At 36.8% G+C, this 21234-nt stretch overlaps 1 protein-coding gene across 1 annotated transcript in view; it reads left to right on the forward strand.

The window, feature by feature from the left end:
* Nucleotides 1–2374: 2374 nt before the first annotated feature.
* RpS3 (ribosomal protein S3) overlaps nucleotides 2375–21234 on the forward strand; it is a 56549-nt gene continuing 37689 nt past the window's right edge. Inside the window, exon 1 of the mRNA XM_089101559.1 lies at nucleotides 2375–2531. Coding sequence (XP_088957685.1) covers nucleotides 2493–2531 — 39 coding nt within the window. The 5' untranslated portion in view covers nucleotides 2375–2492. The remainder of the gene's footprint in view (nucleotides 2532–21234) is intronic.

Below are 21234 nucleotides of genomic sequence, written 5' to 3' on the forward strand. Positions count from 1 at the left end.
TGAATACTTTGTTAACTTATGAACTATTTTATGACCAATTACTATATAGGTTATAACTAGATTGTTAAACATACAAAATTTTAACAGTCTGTAACCATTACTGTTTTTTTTTTCTCAACACAGTTTACCTACGCTTGGATACCATCTATCCCTATTTCTACCAACCTGGATGTTAAAATCTCCCAATAAAAATACCATATTTTTACCTGGGACACAGTCTATTTGTTCCTGTAGCTGTAAGTAAAATTTGTATAACTCGCTACTGTCTCCTTTAGTCAGTTCCATAGGGGTATATACTACTATGGTTGATACTTTATATTTTTTTTTGTCACAAAATGAGTGAATTTCATGCTATTATTAATACTTTCCCAACCTAAAACAGACTTAGCAGCTTCCCCATTCATCATGGCTTAGAACCAGAGAGCCAGAAGTTCCTGCGACCGCCAGTTGAATGGAGGCTTTGTGCAATCCTAAGCCCATATTAGTCCCAACATGATTTTTCACACTTGGCGATGTTCTTCTATCAACAAGAATCGAAACCCAGCACAGACCATGTCAAACACATTACCCCCGACTCATTATATATTCATATCTTTAAATATTATGCTACTACTGGAAAGAAGCACATAATAGGTAGCTTAGTTAAGAAGAAGTTTCTAAACCAAAAAAGTCCATCAAATCAGACCAAACCCATAAGATATTATCCATTCATCAGAATCCATTGCAAATGCTTCGTCGTTTACTAGGCTATAATTTCATCGAGGGCCGACAATCCTCAAGATCACTCTACAGTGCTGTTACCAATCGCTGTTTTGGATAGGAAAACTCGTGAAGGTTCATCCTGATACCACTGAGGCCATGTAAGCAGGGTTTCCCTTTCGGGGAAAAGGACGGACAAAGGGAACTTATGCCGGAGCAGAGAACCCAAAACATCTTACAGCGCCGGACAATCTCTAACCTTTTATAACCAGCCCATCCTCTTCATATTAATACTGATTCACTTGGATGACGGAAATGGATAAGCTTTAATCCCAAGATTAAAATAATAATACGAAAATTGTGCAATAAAATAAGCAAGAATCTAAATAAAAAGATGGAATGACTGAGGGAATGGGAAATTAGGGCTCCTGAAGTGAAATACATTTTAAAAGTAAATAATGTTAATAAATATAATGTATAAAAGAAAAATAAGATCAATAAAGGGGAAAATTTTTAATGCTGTGTGCCAATTCAAATAAATTATCAAAATATATTGCAGGGAATCAAGAGATCTGCTGCAAGTGAGAGAATATGCTGTTTGAGAAAATGTTTTGAAATTTTTGGCGGGCCCAGGCCCCTTCAACCCCTTAAATACACCACTGACTATTCTGTCTGTAAGCTGTTTTTCCTGTTTTCTGGCTGGAAAGCAATATCGATAGACTTTTACAAAGTTAATTAGCATGTTAGCTTATTTAGGACACCGAAATCAACAAATTGCTGCGAAAACAAGCCTGATATATAAATATCTTTAAATATATATATATATATATATATATATATATATATATATATATATATATATATATATATATATATATATATATATATATAGTGGCGGCGGGTCGCCGGTTCCGGCGGCAAGCTGACGTGCCGCCAAAGTTCTTCTCCGCGCTGACACGTCTTTCATCAACTGGTTGTCGCTGATAAATCAATGCGGCTTCGGGATCTACCTGGTACATTTCACCCCCTACCTTGAAAATTGTCAGGGGCGTTCATGATCGCCCCGCTTCCTTATTTTGCCCTAAAGGCATGTTATGAATATTATCTCTTATATTTCATACAAAAATATTTCCGCAAAAACAGAGCAATCATCTCATTGCACTTATATTATAGGTTTTTCCGAACAGATTCTTGTGTGTCATGAAAGATTATAGACTAATCTCTACATCCCCCCATCATTGTTCTATATTTCTGCTGGTTCATCCATTAAGGGCTAGGCACAAGTAGCTGATTTAGGGAACCGATTTCAGCATCAGTGGACAAACGACAGCAGTAAGAAAAATTTGTTGAAAGAAAAATTTATCGCGCAAAAATTTCAAAAAAAAATCATGGACACAAATTGTAAACTGGAGTTTATTAATCGTTGCTTGATTGATCTCAGCTTTGTTCTCAGTTTAGTTCTCAGCTCAGTAGTGGGGTTTTTCACCACAGATACCTATGGCTGACTATTTATCTGTATCCCTATTTTTGTGATGATCATGATGAAAATCAGCGCTGATTTTGTAAATCGGCACCGAAAACTAGAAAATTTTTCGAGCTGAAATCAACTCCGATTTCTTTTAAAATAGGCGCTGATTTGGAAATCAGTTCCCGAAATCAGCTACGTGTGCCCAGCCCTTAAGTTCTGTTAAATTTAATCCAGCTCTAGTTTTTTATTCGATAACACTGCACAACGAAAGTTCATAACACTACCACAACAATAATTGAAATTACGGGAAAAAATAATCTTGAAGATGAATCCACAAGCAACGCAGATTTCTAAGAAACGAAAGGTAAGAAACCTACCAGTATAAGGAATTTCTTCTCCATACTCTTCTATTTTGGGTTTTCAACCAGTGGTCTTCACTATTGAAGTTATTAGCTATTGTTTACATATATTCTTAGACTGTCATGTCATCCTTAAAAAACATTTAGTCATACGCCCTTGATTATTCTAAAAAAAAATTAATTCAGTTATAGGCGAATAGATTGTTATAGCTTAAAATCTCACTCTAATAGCCTAACAGGAATTACATTTCGAAAGTTAAACCATAGAAAAATAAACTGAAAATCAAGGTAGCCTATACTGTTGTTTTGTTAAAATTCTGGTAAATTTTCAGTAGAAGGTATTTTGAAGTACCTACCTCCACTCCTCTCTAGAGAGTCCTTACCTTTAAAAATTTGTGTGTTTCAAAAGTGAAACCTTGCAAAACATATCTTCTGCTTAAATGAAGTACAGTAAAATCATTTTCAGTTTCACAACTTTGCTCAATCCCAATTTATAAGGTTTTAAAGATGTGCAAATACATTTCCTAAATTTTGAAAAAAAAAACAATGATATGGCTTAAAATTCTACTAAAATAATGGGAATTGCATTTTCAGAACTAAAGCACAAGAAAAAGAAACTGAAAATTAAGGTAAAATGTTGTTTTGTCAAAATTTCAATAGGTTCATTTTCAGAAAAAGGACCATGATACTTGGAAAGAGCATAAAATGAGGAATCTAATTGTAATACCTTAATTTTACCAAAATGCTACCTTTAGAATTGTTAAACTGCTATATATTTGCCCATGCCACTTAACATTAAATGAAATACAAGAATATTATTTTCAGCTTTTTTAATTTTTCAAGGAGGGGGGGGGGCATTTGACTGAGTGCCTGTCATGCAGGCCAAATGTCAGGACTCTCTAGAGGGATAAGAGGTGGAGGTGGGTACTTCAAAATACCTTCCCAGGAACTACTTTAGCCTGTAGACCCATCCCTGAAAGTTTCATTTTCCTAACCTAACCCCTTTCCAAGACAGCCAAAAGTACCTAAAGTAGAATTTTCTCTTTTTTCAGGAGCGATTGTATCAATCCAGTAGTCCTAGAATATTGCAATGGTGCTCATTTGAATGGAAATTAAAAGTTGTAGTGCCCTTTTTGAAGTGACCAATAAAATGGAGGGCAGCTATGCCTCCTCCCGTGCTCATTTCTTTCCCAAAGTCATCCAATCAAAATTTTGAGATAGCCATTTAGTTCAGCCATTTAGTCAAGAATCTAATAACTATGTCTTTAAGTTTGAATTAATCCCCCATAGTTCCCAGAGGAAGGGCTGCAAGTTGTGAACTTTGCCTATTCTTTACATATAGTATAGGTTATGGCAAAATATGCAGACATTTTCAGGGTGGTTGGGGAAGGGGGTTAAATGGGAGGATCTTTTTCATGGTGGCATTTTTTGTAGAATTTCTGATCATTATTTAAAAAACGATCAGAAATTGAATCATAAAAAAACAAGTTTTTTAACTGAAAGTAAGGAGCAAAATTAAAACTTAAATTAAATAGATATTATATATATGAGTGGTTTGCCCCCTTGTCAATGCCTCACTCTTTACACTAAAGTTTTTTTGGTACTTTCAAAAGAGCAATTTATTCTAATTTATTAGATTTTGTGATTTGGGGGTCATTCTTAAAGAATTGGAACAAAATTTGAACTTAAGCATAAAGAGTGAGGTATTGACAAGGGGGCAAACCCCCTCATATATGTAATAATTTCTGTTTGTTTTAAGTTTTGATGTTGCTCCTTACTTTCAGTTGAAAAACATTGTTTTTTATTTAATATAAAATAGAATCAAATAACAGACAAGCACAACTTATTTCTGCAACCACTGAAGACAGTAATCTTATGGCTATTATAGATAGTAAGCAGAATTATACATCATGCCCAATAATGGTTATTGGTAAATCATCACAAAAACTGGGGTAATCAAAAGAACAATCTCCTCAAGAGCTCTGCAGACTATGCTAAAGCTGAGCAAGGCCCTAGATTGGCCATATAGAAAGTATAGAAAGATAATTGCCTCTCCTACTAATAAGGATGATGTAGCTCCCCTTGAATCCATTCAAAGAAAGATTACAGCAAGTATAGAGGGGTTTGAAAGTTGGTAGAATTCTAGACATGCTGCTTTTTGCTAACTTGGAAAGTGGTTAGCTTGGGAAAAATAAAACTTTCAGTAATGATGCTATGGCCAAAAACACTCTGGGAAGGTTTTACCATGCTACTATCTTAACCTTCTTCTGATTTCTATTCTTTAGAGATGTGCCTACTGTACTGGTCAATATCTATTGGAATTTAGTCAGAATAACAATCTACCTTAATCAAACAGTTTTTTTTTTGCTGGTTTTTGTTCTGAAAATGCAATTTGTGTTATTTGAATAAAATTTTTAGCCATATCAATGTTTTTTTTCTAAATTTATGTAATGTAGTTGCAGATCTTTGAAACTTCATAAATTGGAATTGAGCAAAGTTGTGAAGCTGAAAATGCTTTTGTTCTTCTTCATTTAAATAGAAGATCCATTTTGTAAAACAAAGATTTTTAAAGGTCAGTGCCCTCTGGAGTTAGGTACTTCAAAGCACCATCTCAAGACATTCTTTAGTCTGTAGATGCATCCCTGAAAGTTTTATTTTCCTTACCCAACTCCTTTCTAAGATAGCAAAAAGTAGCTAAGGTAGAATATTACGTTTTTTTTCAGGGGTGACTGTATCAACCCAGTGGTCCTAGAATATTGTGAGAGGGCTCATTTGGATAGAAATGAAAAGTTCTAATGGCCATTTTAAGTAACTAAAAATGGAGGGCAACTAGGCCCCCTCTCATGCTCATTTGTTTCCCAAGTCATCCAATCAAAATTTTGAGATATCTATTTTGTTCAGCATAGTCAAAAAATCTATGTCTTTAAGGATGAATTACTCCCCAACAGTCCCCAGAGGAAGGGCTGCAAGTTGTGAACTTTGTTGATTCTTACATATAGTATAGGTTATTGTAAAGTATGCAGACATTTTCATGTTTTTTTTTCTGGTGGGGGTGGGGAAGGGGGTTACATAGGAGGATCTTTCCATGGTGGCATTTTTCATGGAATTTTCCATGAAGGGGGTACCAGATTTCACAGCATTATTTAAAAATGATCAAAAGTTAAAGTATAAACAAATTTTTTTCAACTGAAAGTAAGGAGCAACATTAAAACTTAAAACAAACAGAAATTATTAGATAGGGGAGGGGGGGTGCCCTCTTGTCAATACCTCACTCTTTACACTTAAGTTTTTTTTTAGTACTTTCAAAAGAGCTATTTATTCTAACTAACCAGCCTTTTTGATTTGGAGGTCACTTTAAGAATTGGAACAAAATTCAAACTTTAGCATAAGGAGTGAGGTATTGACAAGGGGGGCAAACCCCCTCATATATGTAATAATTTCTGCTTGTATTAAGTTTTGATGTTGTTCCTTACTTTCTGTTGAATAACATTGTTTTTTATTTGATATAAAATAGAATCAAATAACAGACAAGCACAACTGGTTTCTGTAACCACTGAAGGCAGTGATCTTAAGGTTATTATAGATAGTAAGCTGAATTTCACATCACACACAAGAATGGTTATTGGTAAACCATGAAAAAAATTGGGGTAATGAAAAGAACAATCTCCTCCAGAGCTCTGCAGACTATGCTAAAGCTGAGCAAGGCCCTAGACTGGTCAGTCATAGTATAGAAAGACTATTGCCTCTCCTACTAATAAGGATAATGTAGCTCCCCTTGAATCCATTCAAAGAAAGGTCACAACAAGTATACAGGGGTTTGAAAGTTGGTAAAATTATAGACAGGCTGTTTTTTGCTAACATGGAAAGTGGTCAGGTTAGGAAAATAAAACTTTCAGTAATGATTCTATGGCCAAAAAGTCACTCTGGGAAGGTTTTACCAAGCTACTATGTTAACCTTCTTCTGATTTCTATTCTTTAGAAATGTGCCTACTTGACTGGTCAATATCAATTGGAATTTAGTAAGATTTTTTTTTATCTAGGTAATGTAGTTGCAGATCTTTGAAACTTCATAAATTGGTATTGAGCAAAGTAGTGAAGCTAAAAATACTTTTGTTCTTCTTCATTTAAATAGAAGATCCATTTTGCAAAATTTTACTTTTGCCAAACAAGGATTTTTAAAGGTTGGTGCTTTCTGTAGTTAGGTACTTCAAAGTACCTTCTCAAGACATTCTTCAGTCTGTAGATCCATGCCTGAAAGTTTCATTTTCCTAACCTGACTCCTTTTCAAGATAGCAAAGAGTAGCTAAAATAAAATTTTACCTTTTTTTCAGTGGTGATTGTATCAACCCAGTGGTCCTAGAGTATTGTGAGAGGGCTCATTTGAATGGAAATTAAAAGTGCTTTCTCATTTTTTTCTTGTGGGGGGGGGGGTACATGGGAGGATCTTTCCATGGTGGCATTTTTCATTGAATTTTTCATGAAGGGGGGACTGGATATCACAGCAATATTCAAAAATGTTCAGAAGTTAAATAAAACAAAATCAAGTTTTTTTTCAACTGAAAGTAAGGAGCAACATTGAAACTTAAAACAAACAGAAATTATTATATATATGAGGGAGTCTGCCCTTTTGTCAATACCTCACTCTTTACACTGTTTTTTTTGGTACTTTCAAAAGAGCTATTACCTTAAATCTTAAACCTTAAATTGCATCTTCTAGCAACTAAGGTTGAAGAACCTGTAGATGTTGCCAAGTAACATTGACTTGATAATCTTCATGGCACAGTTGAATTATCACTATATATATCTATACTGGACAACAGTTCATAACACAATTCATAATGACAGGACAATTTAACACAATTTTCATATTTACAGGACAGTTTGGTTTTGTTTTTGGGTTCACTATATGTATTGGTGGCTGGGCATAATCAGGGGTTAAAGGGGGTGGGTGGCATCTAATAGATCCTACTCCATGATCACCTTAAATTACCTTAAATTGCATGTCCAGCAAGATAAGGTGGTGTTGAGCCTCCTGTAGAAATCTTGCTGTTGGTGTTTTAAGGTTATGATTTGACATCCCAGTTCAGCCTCCATTCAGCATTGTTCCAGTCTTGATCAACTCCTTTCTTGAAGGCATCTAGAGTTTTAGATTGGATGGTGGCTTTGGATAGGCTGTTCCAGAGTGGGATGGAACGGACTGAGAAGAACTGTTGGCGCTCTTGCTTGATGAAACAGGGGGCCTGCAGCTTCTTGGTGTGTCCTCTTGTGGTAGTTGAGAAGGATGGGGAAAAGATATGACTAAATAGGTCATTTTCTAGCAACTTACAAGTTGCTATTACGTCTCTTCTTTTCCTACAGTATACTAAGGTAGGGAGGTTGAATAAGGTGAGATGTTCCTTGTAAGATTTGTCTTGGAATGCAGAGATAAGCTTAGTTGCTCTTCTTTGGACACTCAAGTACTTTCACATCCATCTTATAGTACGGAGAGGCTAAGGTCATGCCAAATTCCAGGTGAGGACAGACCATGGCTTTGTACAGTTTTGTAATCACTCCTGACTTCCTGGTGGTAAATGTTTGCTTCATGAGGCCAAGGGCTTGATTTGCTTTTGCAACTTGAGCTCATGTGTGGCAGTGAAGCTTCAGCTCACTATCAACAATAACCCCCAGGTCCTTCTCCTCACTGACTGCCTCAAGCTGGGCATCTCCTATGTGATATGCTAGTTTTGGATTATTGCATCCAAGATGTAGAACTTTACATTTTAAGGCATTGAACTGTAGACACCAATCCGATGACCATCTAGATAGTCTGTCCAGATCTTCTTGCATAGTTGACAGATTTAGGTTGTTCCGGGCCAGTCCTAGGAGCTTTGGAACAAAATTCAAACTTTAGCATAAGGAGTGAGGTATTGACAAGGGGGGCAAACCCCCTCATATATGTAATAATTTCTGCTTGTATTAAGTTTTGATGTTGTTCCTTACTTTCTGTTGAATAACATTGTTTTTTATTTGATATAAAATAGAATCAAATAACAGACAAGCACAACTGGTTTCTGTAACCACTGAAGGCAGTGATCTTAAGGTTATTATAGATAGTAAGCTGAATTTCACATCACACACAAGAATGGTTATTGGTAAACCATGAAAAAAATTGGGGTAATGAAAAGAACAATCTCCTCCAGAGCTCTGCAGACTATGCTAAAGCTGAGCAAGGCCCTAGACTGGTCAGTCATAGTATAGAAAGACTATTGCCTCTCCTACTAATAAGGATAATGTAGCTCCCCTTGAATCCATTCAAAGAAAGGTCACAACAAGTATACAGGGGTTTGAAAGTTGGTAAAATTATAGACAGGCTGTTTTTTGCTAACATGGAAAGTGGTCAGGTTAGGAAAATAAAACTTTCAGTAATGATTCTATGGCCAAAAAGTCACTCTGGGAAGGTTTTACCAAGCTACTATGTTAACCTTCTTCTGATTTCTATTCTTTAGAAATGTGCCTACTTGACTGGTCAATATCAATTGGAATTTAGTAAGATTTTTTTTTATCTAGGTAATGTAGTTGCAGATCTTTGAAACTTCATAAATTGGTATTGAGCAAAGTAGTGAAGCTAAAAATACTTTTGTTCTTCTTCATTTAAATAGAAGATCCATTTTGCAAAATTTTACTTTTGCCAAACAAGGATTTTTAAAGGTTGGTGCTTTCTGTAGTTAGGTACTTCAAAGTACCTTCTCAAGACATTCTTCAGTCTGTAGATCCATGCCTGAAAGTTTCATTTTCCTAACCTGACTCCTTTTCAAGATAGCAAAGAGTAGCTAAAATAAAATTTTACATTTTTTTCAGTGGTGATTGTATCAACCCAGTGGTCCTAGAGTATTGTGAGAGGGCTCATTTGAATGGAAATTAAAAGTGCTTTCTCATTTTTTTCTTGTGGGGGGGGGTACATGGGAGGATCTTTCCATGGTGGCATTTTTCATTGAATTTTTCATGAAGGGGGGACTGGATATCACAGCAATATTCAAAAATGTTCAGAAGTTAAATAAAACAAAATCAAGTTTTTTTTCAACTGAAAGTAAGGAGCAACATTGAAACTTAAAACAAACAGAAATTATTATATATATGAGGGAGTCTGCCCTTTTGTCAATACCTCACTCTTTACACTGTTTTTTTTGGTACTTTCAAAAGAGCTATTACCTTAAATCTTAAACCTTAAATTGCATCTTCTAGCAACTAAGGTTGAAGAACCTGTAGATGTTGCCAAGTAACATTGACTTGATAATCTTCATGGCACAGTTGAATTATCACTATATATATCTATACTGGACAACAGTTCATAACACAATTCATAATGACAGGACAATTTAACACAATTTTCATATTTACAGGACAGTTTGGTTTTGTTTTTGGGTTCACTATATGTATTGGTGGCTGGGCATAATCAGGGGTTAAAGGGGGTGGGTGGCATCTAATAGATCCTACTCCATGATCACCTTAAATTACCTTAATTTGCATGTCCAGCAAGATAAGGTGGTTTGAACCTCCTGTAGAAAATTTTGCTGGTGATGTTTTAAGGTTATAATCTGACATCGGTTTAGCCTCCATTCAGCATTGATCCAGTCTTGATCAACTCCTTTCTTGAAGGCATCTGGAGTTTTAGATTGGACGGTGGCTTTGGATAGGCTGTTCCAGAGTGGGATGGAATGGACTGAGAAGAACTGTTGGTGCTCTTGCTTGATGAAACGGGGGGCCTGCAGCTTCTTGGTGTGTCCTCTTGTGGTAGTTGAGAAGGATGGGGAAAAGATATGACTTAATAGGTCATTTTCTAGCAACTTACGAGTTGCTATTACGTCTCTTCTTTTCCTACAGTATACTAAGGTAGGGAGGTTGAATAAGGTGAGATGTTCCTTGTAAGATTTGTCTTGGAATGCAGAGATAAGCTTAGTTGCTCTTCTTTGGACACTCAAGTACTTTCACATCCATCTTATAGTACAGAGAGGCTAGGGTCATGCCAAATTCCAGGTGAGGACAGACCATGGCTTTGTACAGTTTTGTAATCACTCCTGACTTCCTAGTGGTAAATGTTTGCTTTATGAGGCCAAGGGCTTGATTTGCTTTTGCAACTTGAGCTCATGTGTGGCAGTGAAGCTTCAGCTCACTGTCAACAATAACCCCCAGGTCCTTCTCCTCACTGACTGCCTCAAGCTGGGCATCTCCTATGTGATATGCAAGTTTTGGATTATTGCGTCCAAGATGTAGAACTTTACATTTTAAGGCATTGAACTGTAGACACCAATCTGATGACCATCTAGATAGTCTGTCCAGATCTTCTTACATAGTTGATAGATTTAGGTTGTTCTGGTCCAGTCCTAGGAGCTTGCAGTCATCAGCATATAGTATCAAAGGATTATTCAGGTTTGTTTTACATTCATTGATGGATATACTGAATAATGCGAGCCCCAGCATGGTGCCCTGTGGCACTCCACTGGTGACTGGTAGCAGTTCAGAATAGACAGCATTGCCATTGCAGTTTTACACCAACACCCTCTGAGTGCAGCCAGTTAGAAAGGCTTCTATCCAAGTTACTATATCTTCATGCACTCCATATGCCTTTAATTTCGAAATTAGTAGTTTGTGTTTAACTTTGTCAAAGGCTTTGGCTTGGTCGAGCAATATGACATCCACAGGCTGACCAGTATCCAAGAGTCTAGTCACAAAATTATATGACTCAATTAGATTAGTATCAATTGAGTGGCCTTTTCAAAAGCCATGTAGGCTTTTGCAAAGCAATTGGTTTTTCTCGAGGTGGGAGACCAGTGCATTGTTTATGATGCCCTCAAGTACTTTACATACAACTGATGTGAGACTTATAGGCTGATAGTTACTAGCAAGATCCCTTCTCCCTTTCTTGTGTATTGGCTTGATGTTGGCTTGCTTCCAATCATTTGGAAGTATTTTGGAAGTGAGGGACATCTTAAACATCATAGCAATTGGTTTGGCAAAGTATTCAGCAGTTTCTTTTAACAGTCTTGGGTGTAGGTTATCAGGTCCAGCAGCTTTGTTAGCGTCAAGTTTTTTTAGTCTCTTCTTAATGTCCTCTTTACAAATAATTGGCATGACCATTGGTTCTGGGATTAGTTCTTCTGGTAGAGGAAGAGGTATATTGGTTGTGGGTAGGGCAGAGGAATTGGTACAAAAACTGGAATTCAGGAGGTATACTTTTTCTTTTGTACCAAAAGCTTTTATACCATTCTCTCTCATTAGATCTGGGATATCTTGTTTAGATGGGTTAGCTGCAGAGACATGTCACCAAAACATCTTTGGGTTCTGTTTTGAGTTAGCTGCAATTGCATCTTTGTGGTCCCTCATAACCTTCCGAGTCAAATTTCTTAGTCTGCTTCTACATTTCTTAAGCCTGTCATGGTGGTTATCACATTTAAATTTTACATACTTCTCTTTTCTTTTTCTTCATTGCTCTTTTTACTTCAAAAAAAGATGCTGGTTTGTCACACTGTGTCTTCAATGACTTGCCACTCCAATCATTGTCAAAACAAACCTTGAAGCTATCAACTGATCTGGCTGACACAGTACATTTGCTAAGTGAATTCCACAATGGAATAACAATTGGTGAAGAAGTTGAACTTCTTGTGCTTTCTGCTCAATTTTTAATACAGTTTTATGGGATTTCCTCATGTTCTGGTATATTCATTGTGATCAAGAATGGGCTTGATGGTGTCACTGGTCATCATCTTAAATGCAAGGATGACATCTCTCTCTATGGTACACTAGGGTAGGTAGGTAAAGCTTTTCTAGTTGTTGCTTGTAGGAGATTTGATTTTTTCACAAAAGGGAGCTTGGTTGCTCTACACTGGACCTTCTCAAGAATCTCCATGTCACACTTAAAGTGGGGGTTGGCAACTGACATACCAAACTCGAGATGCTCAAGGGCTGTGTAAAGCTTCTTGATAACTCTTGGTTGGTGACTCGTTACTGAATGCTTGATCAAACCATGGACCTTGTTTGCCTTAGCTGCTTGGTTCTGATAGTGACTATGAAACTTAAGCTTATCATCAATTAATACCCCAAGATCACACTCTTTCTTGGCACTCTGAATGGGCATTTTGTGACCTGCAGAGTCAATCATTTGATAACTATGGCAGGGATTGTTTGGACCAAGATGAAGGACTTTGCATTTGTGGGAGTTGAACTCAAGCATCCAGGCTGTTGCCCACAGACAGAGGTTGCAGAGATCTTCTTGCAGAGGAGGAAAATTTTCGTGAGTGGTTGCTGGACCAAATAGTTTGGAATCATCTGCATAAAGTACCAAGCCATTCTTGACCACCTCAGGAGCATCATTTATGTAAAGGTTAAACAATGTTGGGCCTAGTTTGGACCACTCTTAATGTGAACTGGTGTGGAATAGATGAGGTCACTTCTTTCATCATATACAGCAACAATCTGGGTTCTGTTGGATAAGAAGTTTTGAATCATCATTATCTATCTGATATACTGACAGCTTGATCATCAGGTAGCAGTGCGATGATTTATCAAAGGCATTAGCCTGATCCAGTAGTAACACGTCGACTGGGAAACCCTGCTCCAGCAGATCAGTTACAGATTCATAAGCTAGTATAAGATTTGTTTTGATAGACATGCCTTTCCTGAAGCCATGCTGACCACCAAAAAGAAAGCCATTCTTGGTCATATGTGCTATAATTGCATCATTGACTTTCCCTTCATTAAGTTTGGCCACCACTGAGGTCAGGCTAATAGGTCGATAGTTCTCAGGCCGGGTTCTAGATCCTTTCTTGGATGTTAGATTAATTATGGCTGTCCGCTAATCTGCAAGTAGGATACTAGTTTGAAGAGACAGCTTGAATAGCAAACAGAGCGGCTCAGCTACTATATCTGCAAGTTCTTTCAGGAGCCTGGGATATATACCATCTGGGCCTTTAGCTTTGTTGGGGTCTAGTTTACTCAGCCTTTTCTTAATCTTGTCTGTGATATTTGGTAGATACAGTTCATAGCCCTTTTCATAGGCTGGTTCAGGTGTGGCAGTGTTTTTGGTGCCTTCATGAATGAAAATGAAGTACATTTTCTCTCAGCTTGGAGCAGAGTATTCTTAAAATTTTGCCAGGCTAGCTCAATGTCACCCTTGACAATCACTTGGTCCCATTTTACTGTGTATTATCTCCCTGATTTTGCTGTAGTTGGTGTAAGTTTGTTTAGTGCAATTGTTTTTCTGTTGACTAAGCAGCAAGTCATGGCATATACAAACGTGGTCGCTGGCACCAATAGGGGGGAGGAACTCATTGTTGACTAACAATCCTGGATTGTTAGTGATTGTCAAATCTAGAAGGGATGGCGTTTGGTTATTTTTTATACCAGGTCGGTTGGTCTATTACCTGATATAATCTATTGCTACCCAAATATTCAAAAAATGGGTTACTGACATTGGAGCTTTGTAGATAACTCAATCCCTCAACCCATTTGACATCTGGTAGATTCAGGTCTCCAAGAAGAATTAAGTCCTGATTATCATTATTGGATGCTTGTTCAGCCAACTGAATTAGAGCTTGGTAAGATGCTTGGGCATCTGGACAACTGGGGCTTCTATATATATAACATATCAGTAATGGTATTCCCTCATTAACAATACTGACAAAAACACTCTTAAGCCAAGGGGAATAATCATGATTGAAAGATAAATCTATAACCTGTAATCCTTCCTTTGTGTAGATGGTGGTGCCTCTCCTGGGGTTAATAGACAAATTTGAGAACAGGCAATATCCTGATATGGTTTTCTGCCAGTGGATTGCTTGAGTTCTTGGGGGTCAATTCACAAATACACAGTATATCATAATGTTCAGTGGTGGCTGCCAATTTCAGTTCCAGAAGCTTGTTTCTTAATGCAGGCCTCCCACTGGGTTCATAATTATGAAAAAAGTTCATATTTTTAACCTAAGTTCATAAATGGTTCATGATTTAGAAAAAAAGTTCATATAGTTCATATTTTTCTTGCCATCAGATGGAAACCACTTGCTATTGTCATCTTTTTCCTTGTAAAGGACAAGCAAAGCAACTCTGCAAGAGCTTTATTTAAAACGTTTCAAACTGTAACACTGCATGTTTTGTGAAGATGTGGAGCTTCTCCACGTCGTTTTCTGAAACATGTGCCAAGTTGATGGCTCACCCTCATTTCGTTGGCTAAACCTTGTTTCAGCTGAGAGACTTGATGAGCAATGGGGTGCTCTTGGTGAGCATTTCCTGAAATTCAACCCTAAGAAAAGACCAGAAACAATGAAGTCCAGCAGATACCGGGAGATATCTAGCAGTCTCAAGTGTACCACAACCAAAGCATTAGTTCTCTTTGTCATATTTTTCGAAAATCTATTTGCTCAGTTCACAGAGTTGTTTCAACGTAAAGAACCACCTATCCACATTCTGTATGACGAAATGCGTCGACTAGTAATGATGACCGCCAGCCGTTTTGTCAAACAGAGTGCTTTGACTGATATTCAGAAGAAAAAAAAAACTTTTTCTGAGCTCTCCCATTCAAGCGGGGATTTTCTTCCATCTAATAAAATAGCATGCGGTGACGTCGTGGAAAAACACCTGTCGAAGGTACAAAAAGTTGATGCTCTGAACTTCAGGAGTAGTGCCAGAACTGCTTACCTGGCCGCTTGCCGCCATGTTGAAGAGAAATCACTAAGTCCAAGTGCTCTTCAGCATTTCTGGTGCCTGCAGATGGATGATTCAAATCCAGAGACAAGAACAAGTAACTTTGTGAAAATCGTTGGGTTTATGCCTTTCCTTGTGAATACTGAAGCTGCCAGTGATGAATGGAACTTGTTCCAGCTGGAACCAAGCTTGCCTAAGAACATGACTTCATCAACGATTGATGTTTTATGGAACTCGGTTTTAGTCTGAAAAACTATCAAGGACAGACAGAATATCCCTTTGTTTCAAAGATAGTAAAAGCAGCTCTCTGCATTCGCATGGGAACGCTGACGTTGAACATGATTTTTCCCGGTCAAGACGGATCATGCCCAAGGAAAATTCATTGATGAAAGTGAAAATGCTCAATTCTAGACTGATAGTCTCTGACGCTCTATTGAAGTTTGAGAACAGGCCCGAGTTAGTCCCTATTACCATAGAGTTGTTAAATTTGGGGAGAAATGCATGTCAGAGCTATAAACTGTACCCGGAAACTGAGCCATCTAAACAGGCTGAAGAGGAGTCCAAAAGGAAGAAGAAGAAGAAGAGGAAAAAAGAGGATGTTATGTGGGAAGAAGATCATTGAATACCCAGAAAAAGATTTGATTGAGAAGAAGTCAGTTGAGAAGGAAAAGAGACAAGTAGCAGAAAGGCTTCTTCAAGAAGCTAATGAGAACCCAAAAAAAGCCATAGATACCAAAGATATTGTAGAAAGTAGGATCTAGGCTTTGAGCTGTTAAGAAGGTAGATTTAGATGCGTGAAGAAGATAAAGCAGCCGGAGAGGTTGATTTGATACAGAGCAGGGTAAACAAACGAAAGTTGTCCTTAATTTCAGCATATTTAAAAAAAAAAACAAGTAGAGTGGAGTATTTTTTAGTGGTGTGTTCTGTACTGTTGTATTGAAAAACTCATGAAAAAACAACACCAAAAAACAAAAAGAATATGTGCACCAGTGATGAAAACACCAACTACCGCTTTTTGTGTCCACAGACAGTTTGTCTGGTGCACATATTGTAAATTTAGGTTCATAAAAAGTGCAATCAAAAGTTCATATTTTTGTGGTCAAAAGTTTATAAAGTTCATATTTTTCACAAAAAATCTAGTGGGAGGCCTGTTAATGTATCAATGTTCATGTAAAACAGTTTCAACACTTTCTTTCCACTGACTGGGTTGTTATTGTGTATTACTTTTGGTAAACTTTTATGGCTTTTTCTTGTTGAGCTAGAGCCTCAGCAAGAACAAAAAGTATCACTATCATCATCATTACTAATACTACTAGAAAACGAACTATTTACAGTTTAGCTTATTTCAGTGGATAATGGAGTCCAATACTCCATTACTCTTCCGTTTTTTTGAAGCCTGATTCAGTTTTCGCTTTTATCTTTCTGCCTTTGTACAATCAAAGGGAAACTGCACTTTCCCCTTCAGCTTTCTTGATTTAGTTACAATCTCCTTTTTAGCCTTGTAACTGTCTGTGAGGAAAAGAACAAGCCTAGGGCGGTCACTTGGTTTTGGAGAATTGTTTCCAAGTTGGTGTGGTTTCAGGACCTTAACAGATGGTAGGCTGTACGATTGGGTAAGATGGCCCTGAATAAACATTTGGATGTCAGCAGCCTCTTCACACGATTCTGGTATTCCATATGCCACAATGTTAAGCTGACGTTTCTCTCTTTCTCTGTCCCCACAAATAATATTTCTCATGTTACTTTCAAACTTCTTTGTACTGTCGCTATGAGACTGGCTCAGCTTATGTTTAACTAGGTCTTCTATTTTAGTTTCTACCTCGGTTAGGGAACATTTATTTGCGACATCACTTTCTAAGTCCGAGATCCTACTATTCATGTTTACTAGTTCTTGCTTGAAATCTATGATCTGATTAAGCAAAGCAGTTACAGCTTTGGAGACAGTTGATTCAATTAGCTTTTGAGTGGTGTCTGAGTCTAGACTGGTGTTTCCACTAACCATACAAACTGGGCAAAACCATTCACATGTGAGTCTATCAGTCATTTTTGGAACAGTGCATATTCTGAATGTGAGATCCCTATGCACTCTGTCCATAACCATTTATCACAACTGTCACATGATATGGCTGAAGAATGTTCATCAAGTTGTACCTGACAGCTACCACATTCATCCTTGTTCTTTCTAGGACTTACCCAGATTCTCTTATTGTTAGTTTTGGGTGGCCTTCTATACTACAGAAGGGTAATGTCAATATTTTCTCAATTTTCAGTTCTTTGCAATAAAGCAAGATGATACTGTCAGAGCTAACTCACCAAGAAAATTTGGCAACACCAGTGTTACAAGCTTTAAAGATTTAGCTGTAGATGGGACCTGCAAGAAGTGCAACACACAAATCACCTTATCCCAGCAATTTAAGGATAAAAAATCCTGCTAGTACTTTAGCGGCTCTTGAATGTTCATTGTTTCTCACTTCTGCACAAGCTATCTCTGAGAAATGCAGCCCAAAATATATTGCTGAAAATGCGCGAAAAGTGGCTGGGTCACTGATCTATGGTGGTATTGAAATACAACAATTAATTTATTCTAATTAAACAGCCTTTGTGATTTTGAGGTCACTTTAAGAATTGGAACAAAATTCAAAATTTAGCATAAAGAGTGAGGTATTGACAAGGGGACCCCACTCATATACATAATAATTTCTGTTTGTTTTAAGTTTTAATGTTGCTCCATACTTAATATTGGAATTTTTTTTTGTTTTTATTTAATATAAAATAGAACCAAATAACAGACAACCACAACTTATTTCTGTAACCACTGAAGACAGTGATTTTAAGGTTATTATAGGTAATAAGCTGAGTTTCACATCTTGCACAAGAATGGTTATTGATAATCATCACAAAACTGGGGTAATAAAAAGAACAATCTCCTTCATAGCTCTGCAGACTATGCTAAAGCTGAACAAGGCCCTAGATTGGTCAGTCATAGTATAGAAAGACTATTGCCTCTCCTACTAATTAGGATGTTGTAGCTCCTCTTGAATCCATTCAAAGAAAGGTCACAGCAAGTATAGAGGGGTTTGAAAGTTGGTAGAATTCTAGACATGCTGCTTTTTGCTAACTTGGAAAGTGGTTAGCTTGGGAAAATAAAACTTTCAGTAATGATTCCAGGGCCAAAAACATACTCTGGGAAGGTTTTACCTAGCTATTATTTATTTATTTATTTATACCAAAATATGGTAAGCTTTAACAAGCTTGTCGCACTAAACAATTATAAAAAAGTCTATGACAATGTTGATGACATAACATAAACATACAGTAACTGAAACATACACTCTGAAAACATAATAACTGAAACATACAGTAGCATACCAAACTAACTGAAACACATCTGTTAATAATTGGAAAATACCAAAAAGTAAACCTACAAAATAACTGAAAACATACTGGTCACAAATCAGCTAATACAAAAGTAAAAATATTCTCAAAATGGATTGTGATAAGACCTAGTATAGAAATCTGTAGAGGCTAAACTACTTTGGTGACTATGGTACTTGCAACTATTTCCAATGGAAGTGAATTCCAAGTCTTCCACACTCAGCTAGACAGAGTTTTGGCCTATTCTTTTCTGTGAACATTGTGGGTAAATTTGGTGTTGGTGTTGATGGGTACTACTGTATTCTGTAAAAGTGAAAAAGTTAGTTGGGGTGGTATTATCAATGTTCCTAGCAATGCAAAATGTATTTATTAGGTTGGCTCTATCATATCAGAACTGAAGACTAGGCAACTGTAGTCTCTGCATTCTCTGGTGGTAAGGTAGATGACTCAGGTAAGGTATGAGTTTGGTGGCCCTACATTGCACTCTCTCAACCCTCTCTATATCCCTCTTATTAAGGAGATGCCATACTGATGAGCAATACTCAAGTATTGGATTACAGTGGATACATAAAGTGAAACCAGTGAATGAAGATTAAACTTAGAAAATGTACACTTTAAACACAGCAATTGGTAATTTGCCTTATGGGTGATATCCAGTACATGTTTATCAAACTTGAGACTTGAATCAAATCCCAAGGTCTTGAACATATTCCACACTTGAAATTGATTTACCATCAACAAAGTTATGGTAATGTTGAGGGAGTCTATGCAAATAGTGCACAGCATTGCACTTGGTTTCATTAGAATTTGCAGTACACCACCAGCCCGGAGCAACCAAATCCTCTTGAAGTAAAGAAATCTCATGCTCACTCATGACTGACCTGTAGATTTTCATATCATCTGCAAACATTTTTAAGGCCAAATTACTAACAACACCTAGCAAGTCATTGATCAAAAGGCAGAAGAGTACTGGCCTACCACCACCTTGTGGAACTCCACTTATGATAGACATGGGTGATGACAGAGCATCACCTACTGCAACCTCTTTGGTTCTATTTGTAAGATAATCTGTTATCCATGCTTTAGTTTGTGAGCCAATACCATATAGTTGACATTTATTTATCAGAAGTGGGATGGAAATTTTGTCAAATGCTTTGGAAAAGTCGATATAAATACAATCAAACAAAATACCATTATCCGCCATCAATTGAAAATTATGAATCACCTCAAGAAGTTGTGTGTTACAATATCATTGTTTACGGAAACCATGCTGAGCAGAATGCCATAAATTATTTCCCTCAAAATGTGCCTGGATTCTGCTCACCACAATTTTCTCTATTATATGAGAAAAGATTGATGTATTTGAAATTGGTCTGTAATTATTGAAATGGGACTTTGAACCATTCTTGTACAACAGCCTAATGATTGATCTTTTCCAAGATGAAGGACATTCACCAGACGAAAGACAATGATTAAAGAGATGTGAATGGTCCAGCAAGCACTGATGCAAGTTCACATAACATCATATTTGAAAATCCATCAATATCTGGTGCCTTTCCAGGATCAAGATTTTGGAGTATTTGATAAACCTGCTGGACTGTAAACTCTGAATCATCAAATTCTTTTGTTTATTCTGGAGGAGTAAACTGAGTGGGTGTTACGGTGTGTGTTGGAGTAAAAACTGAACCAAATACCTTATTGAAAAGGTGTGATTTAACAAAACTATCATGTATATGTGAAAAAGTTTCAGGATCTATAAAGGAAGTGGACGATGGGGATGTGAAGCTTGATTCCTTCTTGCATACTTCCAAAATCTTGGGCAACTTTGGACTGATGCTCTAACATTTAACTCCACCTTTTGACAATTTAAATGAAGGAATTTAGTTGCTCTATTTCTAGCTCTTTTATAATTTAACCAAGAATCAAAGGTTTTAATTCTTACATGATCACGCCACCTATCACCTTTTTCTTTTAGCAGTTGTGCAAAATACCAAGGAACGATCTGTCTATTTTTGAAAAACTGTCTTCTAGTAGATATTGGGACATATTGATCTTTACCTTCTTTAAGGGCCTGCTTAATAAAATCAAAGGATACATCAACGGTAGCGTTACATTGCTGTAACTCCTCTGAGATAGAAAGAGATGAAATATAATCTGAAAATGCAACGTAATTTGCTCTACCATAATCATATTTGGGAGAACAATTTGGAATAAAATTATATTAACCTTCTTCTGATTTCTATTCTTTAGAAGTGTGCCCACTGGACTGGTCAATATCTATTGGAATTTAATCAAAATAACATTTTAATGAATATTCAGTTCTTTTTTTGCTGGTTTTAGTTCTAAAAATGCAATTTGTGCTGTTTGAGTAAAATTTTCAGCCATATCAGTGTTTTTTTTTTCTAAATTTAGGTAATGTAGTTTCAGGTCTTTGAAACCTCATAAATTGGAATTGAGCAAAGATGTGAAGCTGAAAATACTTCTGTTCTTCTTCATTTAAATAGAAGATCCATTTTGCAAAATTTCATCCTTGCACCCTTGCCCTTTGGAGTTATGTACTTCAAAGTACCTTCTCAAGACATAATTTATTCTGTAGATCAATCCCTGAAAGTTTCATATTCCTAACTCAACTCCTTTCCATGATAAGCAAAAAGTAGCTTG

The sequence above is a fragment of the Artemia sp. Qi Xiang Cuo genome, chromosome 2, assembly GCF_049724085.1.
Source record: "Artemia sp. Qi Xiang Cuo chromosome 2, ASM4972408v1, whole genome shotgun sequence".
Lineage (NCBI taxonomy): Eukaryota > Metazoa > Arthropoda > Branchiopoda > Anostraca > Artemiidae > Artemia > Artemia sp. Qi Xiang Cuo.